Source organism: Centroberyx affinis, unplaced genomic scaffold (assembly GCF_046629955.1).
Source record: "Centroberyx affinis isolate AG114_WGS23_722 - 3 ecotype Tasmania unplaced genomic scaffold, CSIRO-AGI_Caff_v1 ptg002360l_1, whole genome shotgun sequence".
In the NCBI taxonomy this organism is placed as follows: domain Eukaryota; kingdom Metazoa; phylum Chordata; class Actinopteri; order Beryciformes; family Berycidae; genus Centroberyx; species Centroberyx affinis.
In genome coordinates, this window is record NW_027280620.1 from 404,864 (window position 1) to 424,911 (window position 20,048).

Consider the following 20,048-nt stretch of genomic DNA (forward strand, 5'->3'; position numbering starts at 1 on the left):
GTGTGTGTGTGTTTCTTTGGAAGAATGTTGTTCTTTCTTTGTTTTGCCAGAGTGAGAGTGAGCACAGTTCTTTTTGCAGACAGATAGATGGAAAAACAACATCTGAGTTTGTACTGGCCTCTCACATTTAGCTTTGCATATTGTCTGGATTACTGAGGACATCTGAACTTCTGCTTTAGAGAGATCAGATGATGTCTAAGAAACAAAGGTAAGTCAACTGTTACCAGCTATTTTCTACCACATAGGAAGTAAATTTCTCTGTGTATGGTATTTTAAGGGGAATGAAAATCCCACACTGTATATTTCTGTTAACCTGCTGAGGATAGTGTGAAAGCATAGGGTGAGTTATCAGTATGTGGATGCAGGCATATCCTATCAATTCTAACCAATAGCAGGCTTATGTGAATGAGCCTTTACTATTGATAGTATTGGTTGTTTATTTGAATCAAAGCCAGAGTAAATGAATTTAATAGCTAGCTGTCTGCTGCAACAAAACAGTGTACAGAGTTTGGAATTACTGGGTGATATGAAAAAGAGTAGTGCTAAGGTGAGAGCGTTGATCATGTCTTACTTAGTGTCTCATTAAAACATGATAAGTGGTTCAAATAACATACAATTTCATTCAGTTAACTGGGCTCCATCATTTTCTGCCCTCGGTTTCTGCTGTCACCACCAGCATTCAGGTTTTTCCCCAGCTCTATATATCAAAAAGGCAGGTTTAGTTATTGAAAAGTATTGTAAGGAGAAACTCCTTACAATGAGATTATGGGGTTATGTTATATTATATATTCAGAATTACTGTTTTGGTTAAGACATCAAAAAAGAGAAATTGACATTTTTATGGCAATATCTTGACTTTTGCACATGTGCACACGCTTTCACAGAACTCAGTGTCTGTCTGTTGTGCACATAGAAGACGCCATCTTCACTTTGCTGGCATTACATCATAACTCTGCTGCATCGCTCTGTCCCTCATTTGATTTCTCACAGGTGACCTACTACCTCGCATTAAAAATGTCTGGCAGTAGCCCAGTGCAATTGTAAATAACAGTGACCGCTAACCCTAACCCAACTGCAGTGTTAACTGTGTCAGTACAGCCACAGTATCTGTTACAGAAGAAGCAGAGAGGAATAAACTCGTACATAAAGAAGAACAAAATGACTGCACAGATTCCCTTTAGATGGCAACAATCTTTGACCCAGAAGTTAGCAGAATATCTACTGTTTCTACTAACTTGGGCTAGAGATACCTCAGGGGGCAAACAGAATTTATTTGATTTTTTTTTTTCTTTATCTTTCTTTCTTTCTTTTTTTACGTATGTCTTAAATTATTATTTTCAAAGCAGCAGCTGGCATGTGAACTTTTTGACTATGAAGCATAACATAAGATGGCAACACCTCATGTTAAATAATTGGAAGAGTAAGGCCAGATGTGTCTCACTCATCGTCCCTCCTTTAATCTACATGTATGCATCTTCAGGCACATCACCACATTAACATCATGCTCCACACGTTTCAATATAGCCCAGTCAGTCAAATCTTGCCTGTATTGACAATATTGGGACATCCTTTTTCACCCTTACTGAATAATCATTTTGTGAAAGCAGAGCATGTGTGTACTTTATTTACCTGTATGTTTGTTTGTTTTAAAGCCGATGGCACGAGGCCCTGACAAATGCTAAGACTAACAAACCAACCCAGAAGAAAAGGGGAAAGGTAAGTACCTCATTCATTTAGATAAAAAGGAACTCAAACAATATAGATCAGGTGATATAGTTATGATTACAACCTTCAGCATTCAGGTTTCTCTGTTATATTGATTCAAAATCATCCAGAGATGAGAAATTTCTATTCTGTGTGTTTTCTATCTTGACATATTTACCATCTTGCATTTATCAGATGTGAAAATGTATCATTCAAGATGAAACTCAACCTCATACAGATATGAAGGTCATGAGGATTAGGCAACACATGGCTTTTAGATTTTGATACACAGAATGCAACATTTTTCTAGGGCAACATTATCTAAGAATTTGCATCTGCATTGTTACATTATTTACACATTGTACTTGTTGCCAGGAGGAATTTAGTTGGTAGGGAGTTGTTGATATGAAGTTAAGCTTCCTTTCAAGTTTAATTCTGCCAAGCAAGCCAAGCCATGGGGTTTTGGGTTTGACAAACAGGATATAGAGTACTTTATATTGTCATGATAAATAAAAGATTTGTATAACAGATTAACATGTTTTATGGCTATTGTAAACATAGATTAAGCTATTTTGATTAGAACAACATTAGATTAGATTATGACATGACAACATGATTAAACACACAAGTCTCTGAAAATAAAATTGGGACATTAAAAAATGGGAAAATAAAGAATTTAGTTTAAATGGCCTTAACAGCCCAAGCTTATGATTTTCAACACATTTTTTTTTATAAATTTGTGTTGTCTTATACAGTCACTGGATCAAGTGGGGGAATAGGAATTTTTGCTTATTTTACAAGGTTAGACCTACAGTATCTTTTAACAACAGTAGTGTAATGTCAACCGCATTTGGTTTGATTTATTTAGTAGTTAATGTGCTCAGATCAAGTCAGTGCAGTGAAAACCTGCACAAGCTGCTAAGTCAGGACTCTTCAGGACTCTTCAGCCCGGACGCTGGAGCTAATTGATTTCTCTGTCGTGTGGTCCAGCCACAGATTGATCGCCTCTGCAGTTGGTGAGGTTGCATCTCCCAAGATTGGAATGTACTGCCTCTGCCTGATGGCTTTCCGATGTTCAAGTGTGATTAAGCTTTGGCTACTTTGCGTGTGTGTGTGTGTGTGTGTGTGTGTTGTGTTCATGGGCGTCATCCCAGCGTTGGTCAGATGGTACTTAAGCAAATTAAGAGATCTTGTGAGGATTAAAAGCTACTCTCTAGGGGTGATTGGATTGTATGTGTCAAAGAGTCCAGGTTGGGAGGGGGGTGAGTAGGGGATGAGACTTTTGACATTTAAATATTCACATTCACCAAAACTAAAAAGCATACATAGATTTCTACTGAAAGGTTGTATTTGTGACTTATTTTTTCAGTTAATCTCTGTTTAATTAGTGTAAGTGTTTCCCTCTGTATCTCATCTCATCTCACCCCCCCTCCCTCTCTCTCTCTCTCTCTCTCTCTCTCTCCCTCTCTCTCTCTTGATCCCAAAGGAACTACACCAGCTTATGGTGCCTGTACCCAGTGGAGGTATCCCAGCTGGCGGCAGTACTGCTAAACACAGTCTTAGATGTGGAAGGGGCAGCAGTACTGGTGGCAGTGTGAGCAGCAGAGGTGTTGACTGGAGCGCTACGGGCAGCAAGGCTGGTGGCAGTGTGAGCAGAGGCAGCACCAGCCTCCAGGGTAGCAGACAAACGTCTCATCCGGCCAGACTGGCAGTTCGCCGCTGCAGCAGCCAAAGTTCTCCGTCCCTCCACACCTCCTCTCTCTCTCTCTCTGCCGCTCCGTTCATGAGAAGCTGCCGCTCTCTCAGCAGACTCGACCAAAGTCCCATCAGGGATGGTAAGAGTCATTTCTGTTTGTTTGTTTTTGTGTCTTGGGTGTATGCAGTGGTCATGTGTGTTTATGTTGTATCATTCCCACAAATTAGGTAACTATCACAGCCAAAAATCTATTTCTGTGTAAATCAAAAATTTGGTTGCTCATTTTTCTTGCTATTTATTTGTTTGTTTCCTAATCTAAGCAACAACAAATAAACAAGTTCTTAAGTAAAATATTAAGTTCCTAAAGAAATAGCAATATTGTAAGAACATACTGATCAGTTGTACTTGAGAAGTTTCTTGAGAATGTAAATTTCTTTCCCCATACAAATTGTCTTAAGTTTTATTTTAAGACAATGTTTCTGAATTTGGCTCCAGACTTCCAGCTGGTCTAACCCATCTGGTTTAATTTGTAGCTGAAAGAGTTTTTTTTTACTTGAGCTGCTGCTTTTTTAGAATGCAGGATATGCTTGAATAAATGTCATGAGCTACTAAACATTTTGGATTTTGACCCTCCTCCTTTGATGTTTCAGAAACAGGTTCTGAACACGCAGTGCCAAGATCTCAAGTAAAGACCGGACACTCATCCTCGGTAAAGACAGTCCTGGATTCTGGCCACCTGTCCTGCCCTGCCGCTACAGACGAGCCGTTCAGGTTTATCCTCATTTATAAGACTTTCCAAGAACTGCAGAGGCTTCTTTCGGTTCATGGTTCTGCTCTCTGTGAAATACAATCACTGGACTATATTTCAAATAAATGAGTGTCAGATTTTACTGCTATGCACTAAGTCATTATTGAGTTTGCTACTGAGATTGTCTGTTCCATTTATGTGTTTGTTGTTAACAGGGCTAAGAAAGACCAGTCTGATGGTGATAACGCTGACAAAATGGAAACAAGCTTCTCTTCTGAGCCACCAGCTTCTTCTTCCTCTGTGGTTTCCAGTGCTGCTTGTCATCACCACAGCAACAAACTAAAGAAACAGGTACTTTTAGTTTGAATTGTAATTTGCATTTATCAGTGTTGATGTTGATGGGGAACTTGTTTCAGCACTACTATGTGTGAGCAGTAACTGCAACATTTTGGGCATTGTGGTGACTATTAAACTATGGATGTTTAGCACTGAATAGGTGTAGAAAATTCCCCCAAATATTCTACATTCATGTGTCATTGCTTCATATTGTCCATAAGAATCAGAGGACCTTGGATAATGTTAAGTAAATCACTGAGTCCAGTAATATATGGCAGTGGCATCTTGAACACAGTAATCATGAAAATGATGTCGATGTGATCACTTTAATAGACTTCAGAAACGTAAAGGACCCAAAATAACTCTCCAAAGTGTAACTCTGTGACCCTCTTATACCTGCTTTGAAGTGTTGGAATTGTGTGATACTGTTTACAGTCACAGTAAAGCCTGAAAAGGCATATGATTTAGGTATGAATAAGTGAAAATAGGCAGAATAATAGGAAAAAGATTTTTTTCAAGTTCAAGTTCAACTTTTCAAGTTCATTTTCAAGTGTAAAGGAGTTAGTTAGTAAAAGTCACTCATCTGCTAGAAATACAATCCCTTATCCAATTCAATAGTGCACCTTTGTATATACTTGATTAGTATCACAGCCAACTGTCATACTGGAACGGACAAGACTTTGGTTTGAAAGGGACTGGCCCTGAAAGGAAAGTCCTTGCTACCATGAATGCGACCTCTCGCAGCAGAGCTCCAGTAGGCTCTGTGTAATGTAATTAAAACTGAATGATATATAAGAAGTGCTGGTGGAGGACCTGAAAGAGAAGGAAGTGAAAGATGCTAAAGGAGGACCCCAAAGACCACAGAGCACATTAGACTCACTTATTAGACCAATACATTACAATGTGTGTGTGTGAGAGAGTGTGTGTGTGTGTGTGTGCACCGCTAGTGCACTGGAGGACATTTCTTGTCCTTTTCCTGCCCCTTGACATTTAGTGATGCTACAAATATTTATAAATTAAATTATTCATGATTTTTTCTGTGATCAATACAAATGATTCTGTTTCATCAAGGTGAAAATAATAATTTAGAAAATACATAGGGTACAATTTCTTGTGCATTTTGGATATGTATTGAAGTAAGGGGAAATTGGATGGCAGGAACTCCATGGTTATGGTGAGACTCGGAGGATACTTATCTAAAACATTCAATCTCTGTAATAGTGTTCAGCAGTCTGAGCTTGTCACACATGCCTTGTTAGCCATTAAAAGTGTAGCTGTTATGTTTAGAAATAATTCTCACATAGCAGGATGTCAAACTTGGAAACAAAGATTACAGTATATGCTGATGATACTTCATTCTTTCTTAAGCCTTAGGAGTCTTCTCTGGCTGCCCTAAAACCACATTTGAAGTTTTATTTCCTAAAATTCCTTCTTTAAAGCCCAACTTTAATAAATGCTCCATCGAAAGACTAGGAAATGTGAGAGAAATACGTATCTCACAGCAGTTAAAACCCCTCTTAAAGTAATTATGAATCCAAATCAAATAAATATCTCCATGGAAGTAATACACACTGAAGTGATATCACAATTTACCTTCTCGTGGTTCTTCCTTCCCCCTGATGCATCCTTTTTCAAATGTTTCGCATACAATGGGAGATTGCACCGAAATATGTTCAACTGAAACACACTTGTCAAACAGAAATCTTCTGGAAAAGGTCCTTATCAAAACCACCAGAATAATGGTTTTAAATTCATACATAAACAAAATAGAACAAAAATAAAAATAAGAGTATCCCTTCATGTTGTTTGTTAACAAATAATTACTTATATCTCTATAATCCATAATATGAAAGGAGGAGGAGCCACAATGCAACATTTCTCAGCGCTATAACATGCCTCTACGTGTCATTCTTCAAAAACAACACATCACACTTCCTAGCATTAGATAAATACTCCAGCATGTACGGACAACAGCATCGGTGGTTAATCCTTTGTGAATCTGAAATACCAACAAATCCCCCAGGTGGGTAATCTAGAACCTCAGCAGCAGTTCTGCCCTCTTTTCTGTCTCAGGACTCGCCTGATGTCTCCCGCTCATCCCTACCTCACTACTGTCGCTCCAAATCCCTTGACTGCAGAGATGTTGAGGCCTCTGCTATTGTGAGTCTGATCGTGACACATTTTCCCAAGAGTGAAACATTTCTGTTTATTTATCTGACTTTCTATCACCAATAAGTACTTAAGCTCTTGTACTTGTAAATGTCGGGATGATGTGGAGTTTGTTACAGGAGCATCTGATGGCAGATTTGTGACACAAGCCCTCATATGATGAAGTCAGCATGTTGACAAATTATTTTGGTGGTTCAGTGGGTTAAGGTGCATACCACGTGCAAAGGTTGAGGTCAGACTCACTAAAATAATCTTTAAAACAAAAAATTGCTGATGCTCTCAGTCGATTTAGAGCAGTTGATTCATCTTAATTAGTAATAGATATACTTTGTGGACTAAGTCAGGGTGATAGTCAATACTTGATAGAAATGACTAATAATAATGTATTTCGTTAATATGGCAGCACTTAAGATGCTTTGCTTCCTCCTCAGCCTGACCTACTCAACTTTAAGAAAGGATGGATGATGCGACAGGATGCAGAAGGACAGGTGAATAGGTCAATTCACTGTCATTGAAAATTTGATGAGTGGATTGTCTCAATTGGAAATGATCTCAGCCCCAACATGCTATTCATCAAGTATTTAGGACAGAGTAGGACTGTGTTTCTAAACTCAGTTGGGTAATTTGTACCTTTTCTGCTTTTCTACTTTGAATGTGTTTGATACAGTGGCAGAAACACTGGTTTGTCCTGACTGACCAAGTCCTGAGGTTCTACAGAGATTCAATGGCTGAGGAGGTATTCTGCTTTGTAATATGAAACAAACTTAAAATATATCATTAAACAAGAAGCTCATATGTCTTGTAGTTTTCACCTTTGTAGTTAGCTGTTGGGAAACTGATCCCGGCAATCATGTATAGGTACGTGTGGGTCAGAGACCCACATGTATGACATACTAGTTAACATTTATTGTAAGGAATTAATGAATGCCTATACCCTAGGATAACAAGGTAGATTTATGATACAGATATTTGCCCTAAGCTGTCTTGTTCCCCGCTTGTTCATTTCAGGCAGCTGACATGGATGGTGAGATAAACTTGTCCACATGTTTTGACATCACAGACTACCCATCTCAGAAGAACTATGGTTTTCAAATTCATGTGAGTCCAATAATCATTACAATTAGAGTTAAATAATAATTACATGAGTTGCTCAGTATTTATTATTTATATTATATAATTGAGTTAATAAGAATGCAAAGTGTAGGCAACGACTCATCAGCAACTGTGCTGATGACTTGAAGGTGTCACTGGGAGTATTGCGATACTTTAAGAAATTTATGAGGGTAACTTTGGCATTTTCAACAAGGGAGTTTGCAGTCTTCATGGACTTTTTTGCAAGACCATTACTGTGAGGGTAGTGTGGACTTGTGGTAGCATGGATGAAGTCCCTTGTGGTGGCCATGATTTGATCCCTGCTGCTTTGTACTGGGGACAAAACAGTCTGGAAAAAGCTAATTTTAGTTTGTGCAGCTGTGGATGTTGTGCTGTACAACTTCTCAAGATCAAAGTACCCGGATTAGTTGTCCACGTTGATAAGGGAATCTCCACTGTTCCAGGTGACAAGATCAGTCTCCACTACTTGGCTTATCATGGGCTCTTCTGTTTTGGAGGGGTGAGTTTCTCATCCTTGAAGTGACAGTTTATTTGACGGTACCGATGGGCTACTCTCCTCTCTTCAGGCCTTCCTTCCTGCGTTTCCTCTCTCAGTTTCGTCTCTGCAATCTTGTCTCAATCTCACTTGATGTCCAGGCCATGTTCAGAGTATTTCACCTCGGTGGTACCAAAAGTGCACTTCTCAGGGTTGGGATTGACTTGTCATTACATGGAGGCTCTTGTCGTTGGTCCTTTCTGGTTTTACCACAGATAACAATAACATAAGCTATAGCTGTAATGCCATCCAATCCTCCAAGCTGCTATTACTTCAATGAGATGACTACGTTTTTGCACTGCCCACTACCTCCTCATGATGTTTTTGGTGGAAGAGGCACACCAATTTAAGAGGTTGACATTTTATTGAAATAAATGCTACTTGCTGGGTTGGATGCTTACAAAAATGAAGAGTGAACCCTACCAGTTCAAAAAGTCTGAAAAAAAAAGTCTGAAATCATGATCTATAAGGTGTGTATGTGAGCAATGAAACAGTAAACTGCCAAATTTTGGCATGCAGTTTTACATGATGCTCACAAAGTTTCCTGTTGTATTCATCTGAATGGTCTGGTCTTGGCTGCAGTGTTAATCACCTAAAACAAACCTGTCAAGATTTTTTAATGTCATTTTTTTAACCCTTTATTATTGGTTTATCCTGCTGTGCTCCTTTGTTGTCATGGCTCGTGTTAATCCTGCATTCCACAGCGATGCTCACTGATAGTTAATAAGTGTCTTTGCACCCTGTGATTGGACTGTCACATTCACAGTTCAGGTGTATCTTTTCATACTGATTTCCTTCACCATCACTCACTCCTCAATGTACTTCTCATCTTCCTCCTGTAAGACATGTCTGTTAGTGAATAACGCATCTCTTTTCACAGACTAAAGATGGAGCGTACACCCTCTGTGCTATGACTTCTGGGATTAGACGCAACTGGGTCCAAGCAGTGTTGAAGAACGTGAGGCCCACTCTTACACCTGATGTCACAAGGTAAATTCAATGGATTTGTTTTCTTTTTTTTCTAAAGGTGACAGACCATTGGTGGCAAAATTGTAGCAAAAATGTATTACATACAACTGCACACTGAACTCAGCAATGACACACATTCAGCTCCAAATCTATTGGGATTTGCCTGTAGAACCTTTTTTGGTCAATCCTTACATCATGCACCAGCTCTATTGGCTCTAATATGGAAGTTATGCTTCCATATAAATAATTCAACATTTTTGTGAATAATTGTAAGTGGATTGCACATTTAACGAATTACCCATACAAGTTTATGTATAAGTTACATACGTTTCTTCTCTTTTCCCTTCTCCCAGCTCCCTTCCACAGCAAAGGACTCGACTGAAGTCACAGAAACCAGATTCACAGTCAGCTGAGGTTGTGGGGAAAGCAGCACATCAAAAGAGCCGTGTGCCAGAGCGCTGCAGAGAGGGACAGTACAAAACATTCGACTGGTCAGAGGTCACGCCTCAACAGCAGAAAGAGCAGGAGTCTGAACTGCAGCTGGAGAGAGAGCAGGGTTGTGCTGAAGGAAGCTCTGCATCACGTCCGGTCGCGTCCTCTCATGTGACTTCCCCCGTCTCGTCTGCTGCCTCCTCCGCCTCTTCCTCTCGGTTTCTCAGGGATTCTCTACATCAGGCGGAGGAGGGACAAGAGAGCGGAAGTACTTTCTGTCATCAACGTCCGCTTGTTATTGGAACCACAAAAACAGGTGTGTTAATTAACCAAGCAAGACAAATGGAGGATAAATGTCTTTTTTTTTTTTTCAATAATGGAAATCAACTGTGAATTAAAGGCCCAGTCTGGAATTTGAGTTAGATGCCTCCTGTACATTTTGATTTATTGAAGAAATTTTTTCAGTTTGAAATTCATTGATTGAACTATTGATACACACCGGTAAGACATGAACATTGTGGCCACATTATATTACATCAGCAAGTTCTATATATACCTCTTATATACCTCTTGTATATACTTATAAATCTGGATTTAGGATTTAAAGGGGAATTCCGCTCAATTCAGGAACTCACATGTGCTGTTCTGATATACCAGTGGTGTCCAATCATGTGCTGTTGAAGGCCAAGAGCATGACGGTTTTCATCCCAAGCAAACACTACAACAGCTGATTTACGAATTAGTTCCCCCTCTTTAGTCAAAGTTGTACTAACTAGTGAATCCAGTTAACGTGGTGTTTGACTGGGCATCACAGCTCTATATGGCGTATAACAGTCCAAAAACCAAGACACTATGCCTCACATTAGATTGACTCTTTCTACATGTGTGTTTGGCCTTCTGTGCAACAGGTGTGACTGATGCATCATCTGGTGTTGCAACGTCCCAATCTGAAGGAGCTGAAAGTGACAGCTCCACATCCACACTGGTCCCACCTAATGATGAGGGTCATGATGAACACTCGGGCGTGCGGGTGGAGATCGAGCAGAGATGGCAGCAAGTTGAAACCACACCCCTCAGGGTGGAGAGACGGGTATCCATAAGCACCACCTGCGAGTGTATGAAGGACGGAAAAACAAAGGAAAAACTGTCTCATCAACAAATGGGGCAACTTGTCAAAGAGGTGAGACCTCTGTGTGTGTGTGTGTGTGTGTGTGTGTGTGTGTGTGTGTGTGTGTGGGTGTGTGAAGACACTGTGTTCAATTCTCCCATAACGTTGTTGGTCCTTAAAGTGGCAATTATTGAGTCAGTAAAAATATAATACTCATTTATTTTGAGTAAAATATAAGATAATCATATTAATAGCAGCAGTGATCACTGTAACACCCTAAATGAAGGAAAAAGGAAAAACAATACAATACTTTGTATTGTTTTTCCTTTTTCCTTCATTTAGGTATACCTTAGGTATACCTCAGTTTGATCTAATTATGTTCACCATATACAGTATGTTTTGAATAACAGTTGGTTACTGTTTCAACTTTTTTTGCTGCCTGTGTTTTCCCTGAATTTCCTTGCCATCTCTACAGCTGGAACAAACACAGAAGGAGTTGTCTCGACTCCAGCAGTTAAACAGAAATCTGCAGGATCAGCTACGGCAACACAGAGAGAATCATTCAAGAGGGGGGGTTCGTACACAGGTATAATGCAGATGACACCCAAAGAAATCTGATAATCTAATGTGTTTAGTGGCAGTAGTTAGCTGCTTCAAGGTGACACATCATCATCACTTGTGAAAATCCAACACAATAGGCTATACTTTCAAATGTCAAAGGATGGTCCTATCATAAAAAAGTTAAGATAAGAGGGGTGAATTTTGTTTTGCTTTCATATTCATTGGTGGAGCTCTTAGGTTAATGATTAAAAAACAACATAGTTTTTCATCCACAATTCTATGTTTTTTTTTACAGGCCACATATGTAATGAAAATATTTTAACTCAAAAGTATTATAGTTTATAATATTAATGAACTTTCATAAACCAATCCAATGCAAAGCACACTTTGTCTTAATAAAAGCTTATTGTTGTCCTTTAGAATGGCCTTCTTTCAACCTCCAACTCCTCATCAGCACAAGCAATGGCCTTAGAACGACTGCAGAAGATTAACCATGACCTGCGCTTTGAGCTGGAGGCACAAAGGAAGAGCCAGGAGGAAGCCAGAGAGGCTGAACTACGACGAAGAGTAGATCTCTTAGCTCAGCAGGCACAGTTACTGGTCACAGGAGACGCCACAGCGCTTGCACAGGCCCATCTAGAGCAAGATCGTAGACTCTTTCACGAGCAGCAAGTAGAGTGGGAGCGTTGTGTGGCCTCCCTGCGGTCCAAGCTGAGCATCAGTGAAGAGCAGAGGAGGGAGGCTGAGTCCCGCTTGATGCAGCTGCAGCAGGAATGTCAGGGCTACCCAGGTCTCCAGCAGGAGGCGGATCGCCTGCGGGAACATCTCCAAGATGTGACAACTCAGCTTCGCGCCAACGAGGAAGCACAGGCTCAGAAAGAGGTTCGCCTGCAGAAGCACCTGGTGCTCCTTCAAGAAAGTCAGGACAGAGAACGGAGGAGCCTGGCTTCTAGCCTGGCACAGGCAGAGCAACACTCACAGGACCTTCAGGAAAGACTGGAAAGGGCTGAGCAGCAGGTGGACAGCCTGAATAAGAGTCAGTCATGGACCAGGGAAATTGAGGAGGCTCAACAACAGCTTCAAGAGGAGCTAGCTTGCACAGTGTCGGCTGTACAGAGGCTACAGGAGGAAAGAGAGCAGCTCAACCGTCGCTGTCAGGAGCTCCAGAACCAGTTGGCTGAGGCGGATGGGGAGGTGAGCCGGCTGCAGAACCGCCTGAAAACAGATGAGACACACTACTACAACCTGGAGCACTCATATGAGAGAGCTTGTGAGGAACTGCAGCTGGCCTTAGGGCAGGTACAGGGCAGGGAGGCCGAAACACAGGACATACGGGAAGGCTACGAGAGGCTCCTTGACAGGAAGGAGCAAGAGCTTAGTGACGTTTTGGTAAAGATGGAAGTCTTAGGGAATAGCCTTGAAGAGACAGAAGTGAAACTAGCTGAGGTATTGAAAGTTTGCACCTGTGCCTCTTCTCAGCTGGAGAATGAGTCTTCAGAGTCTGCTCAGCATAATGAGAGGAAACAGCAGACAGCTGAGCCTCTTCTCACTGTGAATGACAGCGGGCCAGAGGTAAAATCCAGCAACGAATCATCTGACAGCTCAAATGCCATAGATGTTGCTCAACAAAATGGCAACCATTCTTATGCAGAATATGCAAGAACCCGGTCTCACTCAATTGACCCATCATACCAGTACATTGTCACTGCAGGAGACGACCCGGACAGGTTTATGTCTGTGATCAAGCTCCTTGAGACCAAGCTATATGTGACAGAGGAGAAGCTAAGGGACATTACCCAAAGGCTGGAGGACCACCAGAGTCACATGACCTGCCAAGACCCCCACCTTTGCTCTGAGCTCACTCAGAGCCGAGCGACTGCCCAGCACCTCAGTCTGTTGCTTCACAGTCAGGCCAAGCAGAGCCAACGTTTTGCCAAGGAGACAGAGAACCGCTCCAGGGTGTTGGTTGACAGGTTTCAGGCTGCACTCAGCATCGTAGAAGGCTGCAGGGAGAGGCTTCAAGCTAAGAACCAGGGAGGAAGCAGCGCCGCCGCTGATATCACTGAGTTTGAGAAGCAATTAGCCACTGCTGCTGCCTGCCTCCAGCAAGGACAGAAAGATGCAGAAAAACAACAGCACAAATCACATTATGCCTGCAAAGTGGAGGATAAGATGATCAGTGACAAGACTTTACCTGGGGCTAAAAGTGCTAAAAGCAGATTCACTAAAATGTTACCCTCAGAGGATGGTATTGGCAGAACATTAATGAGAGAAGTATTAGTGGTAGAAAAAATGGTGTCTGTCCTTCAGAGTCAACATGAAATTGGCCAACTACACTTAGTATCAGGAGATGAGGGGGATGTGGCACACAGGTACAAAAGCATAATGTCCCAAAGAATAGCCTTAGAAATTGAGAAAGGGACCCAGCTGGGGAAAGCAGAAGGAGACAACACTGAGTCTTTGGAAAGTGCCATTGGCAGAGTTTGTGCTGAGGCAGAGCTCATTTATGCTGCTCTTAAATTTCAGCGGCAGTATGAGAGCATGACTCAGGGAGACCTTCAAGTAAACAATCAAGAAGTGGAGCATCTCTGGCAAGGCCCTGTGAAATGCGGTGATGTAATTGTTGTTCCTAGGAGGAGTCTGGCAGATATTAATCCCCCGGAGCTGGCTCCTTATGAGGAGCAGGTGCGGGTGAAGGGCAGAGGTTTGGAAGAGGCTGCAAAGCCGCTTGACAGGGACCAAGCTGTCACTAACAAGGTAGAGAAACAGCCAGACTGGTTAGAGAGACTTATATCCCGACTGCAAAGAAGGGCTAAAGCCTTACACCAACTCCAGCAGGAGATCTTTGATTGCAATGGACCAGACAATGAGAGTAGTGTGGACCATAACTGCGTAAATGATTCTGCAATAGACTTAACTTGGGTGAAGGAGCAGGCCAAGTTGATCTATTTGTCAGACAGGCTGTACTTGGATTTAGAGCTGGAGTTGCAGCAAAGTAAGATGGTGCATGACAGACTGCAAGCCCTGTGCAAAGAGCAGGATATAACACTTAATCATGAGCAGGAGGCTTTTAATCACACCTTATGTGAGCTTCAGGAGGACAACAGTGTCCTAAGAGAACAGCTAGAGTGCGCAGAGCAAAAGATAATATCTGCTGAGACTGGGAACCAGCGACTCCTAGAAGACATACAGAAAATTGAGGATTATCATGAGGAAAGGATGCAAAAACTGGAGAAGGAGTTCCAAGCGAAGATAAGGGAACTGCAGCAGATCCATGAACAGGAGATGAAACACTTGCATAGTTACTATGCCAAGACTGCTTGTATTTCCAAAGATAAACAGACCAAATCCCCCATGGAGGGACCTTCTCCCACTGGCACCTTCCCACCAGACCTGACCCTGAACTCAGGCCCTCCAGTAGATGGACTGATAATGGATGGACCAAACAACCAGGTCAAAGTATCATCCATGGGGACAAAGAAGGGGCAAATCAACGAGTTAGAGGCAAAAACAAAAGAGGAGCAAGGGAACCGAATGGGGGAAGGTGATGCAGTTGCCATGAGAGAAGCTTACCAGAGAGACTTTGAAAAACTTAAGGTAACTCAAACCTTTTCACTGATATAACCATGTTTAGTTGTATAGCATCTCTTTATGAGATATTTTGTCTCTTTAAGTATTTATTAAGCTTCCAACTCCTTGACACAATCACTTTTACAATTTCTTGTGAGATGTGAGACCATTCTTAATTTGCATATGATTCCTTATTTCCCTTTGATTGCCTCAACTGCCTCAACAACACAATTACTTGTGTGTATGTGGTAGTGTGCATTCTGCTTTTCTCTGTTACTTCATATGTTTTCATAATATAAAAACAAAATCATCAGCAATTCATGAGTATGCTTTGTAGTATATTGAATAAAACTTTGGAGAGGTTTCTCAGTGTGATTGAGTAATCAGAACATTCATGATGAAGTTGTGCTGTATGCCCATGAAATTAAAACATTATTAAATAGAACACATAACCACCACATAATGCATTATATGAATGGTAATTTGTGTGTCTATATTTCAATACAGGCTTCCTGTGATCAAGGTTTCACTGCCATGGAGGAAATGCACAGGAAGCTGGTGAGTGATCTGCAGCAGCAGCATCAGAGGGAGGCAGCAGCACTTCTGAAGGAGAAAGACCAGCTGCTGAAGGAAGAGACTGCTGCCACCATGGCAGGTAAAAGTGCTTCAGCAAGAAATCATACCAAACAGGAAAGCCATAGTAGGTCTATTAAACGAGTGGACACAGAATTTAACTTTTTTTAATAAATAATTTTTTTGTGACGAATGGTGAAACTTAATGAAAAATATCCTCAAATATCCCGTTGAAATCAAACACTGGGTTCTGGATGAAGAGGTACGGACATCCTACCAATAAACTAGAAACAGACTCACTTTAGTTAGTTTCTTATTTAACCTTAAACTGCATGAATGTCACATTAAAATCCGAAAATGAGATGAAACTATCTGCCAGTATTGATTTAAAGTGAAATTTTACAAGTATTTTACAAACACTGTGATCTTGAAAGCAATATTGTATCTTTGGGGGGAGAATGGTAAACATTGAAGCAATTTGTTAATTCTGTCCTCTCTGGCCTGTTAACAGCGATTGTAGCAATGAGGAAGGTCCATAAAGAGGAGCTGGAGAGAAGCCAGTGGTCCCAGCACATCAGGGAGACTGATGATATCACACAACTGCACACCGAATATGAGTGAGTGACTGCTGGTCTTTTCACAGATATATTTTACAGTTAAGGTACTGATGGATAATTTAATCAGCCATATTTATTGTTAGTCCACATGTTATCCTCCTTTAATCATAAATTATTCATTGCAAAAATTCTCTTTATATATATAGAATTGTGGAAAAAATGCAATTTGATGGTGTCATATGATTGCATTTTCCTTAATCTTGAGAAAGAATGACTGAGGTGATTAAAAACTGAAAAAAATCCTGGATTATTTTGGGAAAATGTGGAACTGAACTGTATAGCAGAAACAATGAAAAAACTCAACAAGGAGGCAAATGGTGTAACAACAACAAAATGCAGGAATGAAACATAAAGAAGGATTTAACCTAAAAACTACATTTGGAGCACTTTTTGCCGAGATTGGTTAATAATTCTTCACACAATACAGTACAACATCATCTGTGCATCTGTGCTTCTGTTTTGCTACTGCAGGAAGGAGATCCAGTTGTTACATCAGGAGCTGGAGGTTTTGTCGGTTCAGCACACTGAGAAATGCCTGGAAAACTCTCAGATGAGCCAGGAGCTGCAAGCTGAGAGACAAACCTCGATACAGTACCAGAGAGAGAACCAGGAGCTCAAAAGCAAGCAGGTACTAAACAGATTATGTATGTAAACTGCAACTTTTTTAAATTTTGTGGAGGTAATGCTGGGGGTAATTCTCCATATTATCACCTTGTCCCCATCTCCCTCTGTGTCCTTGTATTCTGGAAGGAAATGACTCAGAAAGTGACAGAGGAGATTTCCCACCTGCGTTCCTCGCTAAACGGGAAACAATCCAATGTGACTTTTCAAGCAAAGGACCTCTATGAGATGGAGGTACGTGTCTGAAAAACAAGCTTTGGAAATGGGCTCAGAGGATTCAAGTGCCTGCTACGATCTCATAATATAGTGGGTTTCAGTTGACCCTTTACCTTCATATCATCCACTCTCCTGTCTCCTTAACTGATTAATAAATTAAAAATTCCATACTAAATAATCTTACCAAATAGAGAGTGATGCCATCCATAATTGGAGCATAGTGTCCACTTTCATTCCACTACTACACTACTTTAATTAGCAACATGAGTTTTAAATGGTTGTTTGATGATGTAACTGGTTTGTTTACATTTGTGTTTTGTGGCAAAACAGACCTGTAGCTTGAGTTACAGCAGGATCTGAAGGTTGCAGTATATTCTGTATATATGTTAAGATAAATGTGGGAAATGTATAAGTATCCATATGTTTAGGGTAAATGTTTACATTTACAATTTTCCCACATTTCCATAACACATATATGTACTAATTATTGAAAGAAACATAGCCTTTCTCTGAACTCTACAATTAAGTAACTTTACTCAGGTTCTGGACTCAATGTTTTACAGAACCGACTCATCTACTGTTGTTATGTTACAGGTGATTCTGCGGGTCAAGGATGCAGAAATGCAGTTTCTGAGACAGGAGGCCCTTTCTCTCAAGGAGGAACTGAAAACTGCTCGCATGGTACTGAAATCTCTCTAAAGCTCTTTGGGGAACTTGCCAACAGAAGTTAAAGTACAGAGTTCGTGAGAAGACCCCATTTAGGGAATCCCTAGCATCCATTCTTACTGAAAGCATAACTAAATTTACATTTACTGGAGCAACTGGAGAAGCCAAAACTAAAAAAAAATAAAGCTTGAAATAAGTGTGTGTGAGTGTGTGTGTGTGTGTGTGAGTGTGAGAGGGAGTGGGATTGAGGTTAAAGCTGAGTGATTACAGGTTAAAGCAAAAGTATTTACCTAAGGACTTGATAAAGTTAAGCCGCTGTGTAAAATTTTCCAAATGATGTAGGTCATCAGGGCATGCATGCCTGGACATTTTTATATTAAGTGTAATTAAAATAAGTCACTGTGGGACCATCAATGTGTTGCTCTTCAAAGAAAGAAAAATATCTGTTCTCACGTACCTCTGCTGAACTCAGCATGTAAGCTGTAAAGGGCATAAAAATAGAGGAAAGGCGTACTGACAAACTTTAAGTCAAGAATTCAAATATGTTATCTCTGTGGCCCATGACAGTCCAATAACCACTTATAACAAAAAAGAACAACTCTCTCCATTAAACTAGAATCCAAAGAACCAAAATCCAATCTGTGACTGATGTACAATCTGGAGCTACTCCAGTGAGATTGTGGCTTTTACACTGATTAGGCTTCCCATTGTGAGAGAAATAATATATGGGAAATATTGAATAGAGTGATATACCCCTTTAAATGTTGTCCCTGCATCTATTATTGACAAATGTACACAATTTGCAGCTATTGTGACCTCCAGTATACTACAGTGAAAATATTTGTGTACTGTACAGAATGATGTGTCTATTTCCCAATATGGGTGTAGTACTGTTGATAACCAAGCCCTGAACACGTGTGTGTGTGTGTGCGTGTGTGTGTGTGTGTGTGCATCACAGGACATAATGTGTGCCCAGAACAAGCTCAAAGCGCTCTATGCCAACAGTCAGGACGAACCCAGACATGACGTCACTAAACTCTGTGAGGATTTCAAGTACGCCACTTGGTCTCCTAAGGATCACAGCCGGGACGATCCCACTTCAGGACACCAGCATGGTGAGACACGTCTTAATGGAATTACGTACATTATGAAATGTAATAATAATGACAACTTAAAAGATTTCTACCTGGAACCCTCTTTGCCGTGGAGGAATATACTGATAAACAGTGACTCTGCTTAGTGGAAGGCATCTCTCTCTCTCTCTCTCTCTCTCTCTCTCTCTCTCTCTCTCTCTCTTTCTCTCTCTGTCTGTGGTAGCATGTTCCAAACCCCCTGTATCCTAACTAGCACTAGGGGGTGATTGTGGTTCTGGGATGCTGAGAGCTGATAACCCCAATGCCATATATATACTCACACATTCAACCCTGTAACATTTGGATGAGCTGGTTAGTGAATGGTGCCGCCTGTCTATGATCCTCTACATTTATGATGATGCAGCCTGATGTCATCTATGGCCTGATGTCCTTTACCAGAACATGGCTGACTAAATGAGTACACTTCTCATGATTTCACACTGCTCTTTCCTCTCTCCTTGTCCTTTCCTCCCTCTTGTTTTCCCAGAAGACATTGTTACAAACAAAAGTGATGCTGTTTTTATGAAGAAAACAGATAGAAGAACCTCACTCACCCGTCAGATCAGAGTAGTGAGATCAAAGGTAAAGTTTGATGCTACATCAAGGGGAAAGTTTTCTACATTTTAGAAGAAATTATTGACCTATCAAATACTGAAAAGGGCTCTATTCACCGTTATGATATGGTCCAAATGATATGTTTCTGTCAAACATTAAATACAGATTGTGAGCCCTTGACTCCTCTCTCTTTTCTGTGTCCTTCTTCATCCCTCATGTTTTTGTTTGCCTTCCAGAGTTTAAAAGAGGGCCTGTCTATGCAAGAAAGAATGAAGTTGTTTGAGTCTTTCTGATTCAATGAAGATGAGACGGTGCAATTTTCTGAATGGATGGATGAACGCATCAGAGTAAAACCACTGTTCAATGAAGACATTGTATTTTGTCCATTATGCATAACTTTTTTTTAATGATTTTTACTGGTGATCATAATCATAATAGTGCATTGTACCTTTTTGTCATTTCATTTTTCATGTGTGAAAGTTGTTTTGTTATTGTTTGTTGTCAATGTGCTGTGTGTTTGGAAAAGAGCTTTTGAACCAAATCCTGCAATTAGGAAAGAGTTGAGAGTCACTGCATATACTTCCCTGCTACTTTTCAGTTCAGAGAGGATTGACAACAGAGATATCTATTTCTGGTGAACACGTGTGTGTGTGTGTGTGTGTGTGTGTGTGTGAGAGAGAGAGTCTTTAAAATCCCAAAAGGGACAAATGAACCACTAGAGGGAGT

The 20,048-nt window shown here is 40.7% G+C and overlaps 1 protein-coding gene across 1 annotated transcript; it reads left to right on the top strand.

Annotated features, from left to right (window-relative positions):
- The first annotated feature begins 3,205 nt into the window (after positions 1–3,205).
- Positions 3,206–19,615, top strand: LOC139655941 (early endosome antigen 1). The gene is made up of 19 exons (XM_071533364.1): positions 3,206–3,539; positions 4,051–4,171; positions 4,364–4,499; positions 9,182–9,291; positions 9,624–9,970; positions 10,611–10,882; positions 11,286–11,396; positions 11,792–12,870; positions 12,955–13,953; positions 14,005–14,788; positions 14,870–14,968; positions 15,449–15,596; positions 16,026–16,131; positions 16,603–16,759; positions 16,882–16,986; positions 17,563–17,649; positions 18,593–18,749; positions 19,255–19,349; positions 19,559–19,615. The coding sequence occupies exons 1-19, from the start codon at positions 3,206–3,208 to the stop codon at positions 19,613–19,615; spliced, it is 5,304 nt and encodes a 1,767-aa protein (XP_071389465.1).
- The last annotated feature ends 433 nt before the right edge of the window (positions 19,616–20,048 follow it).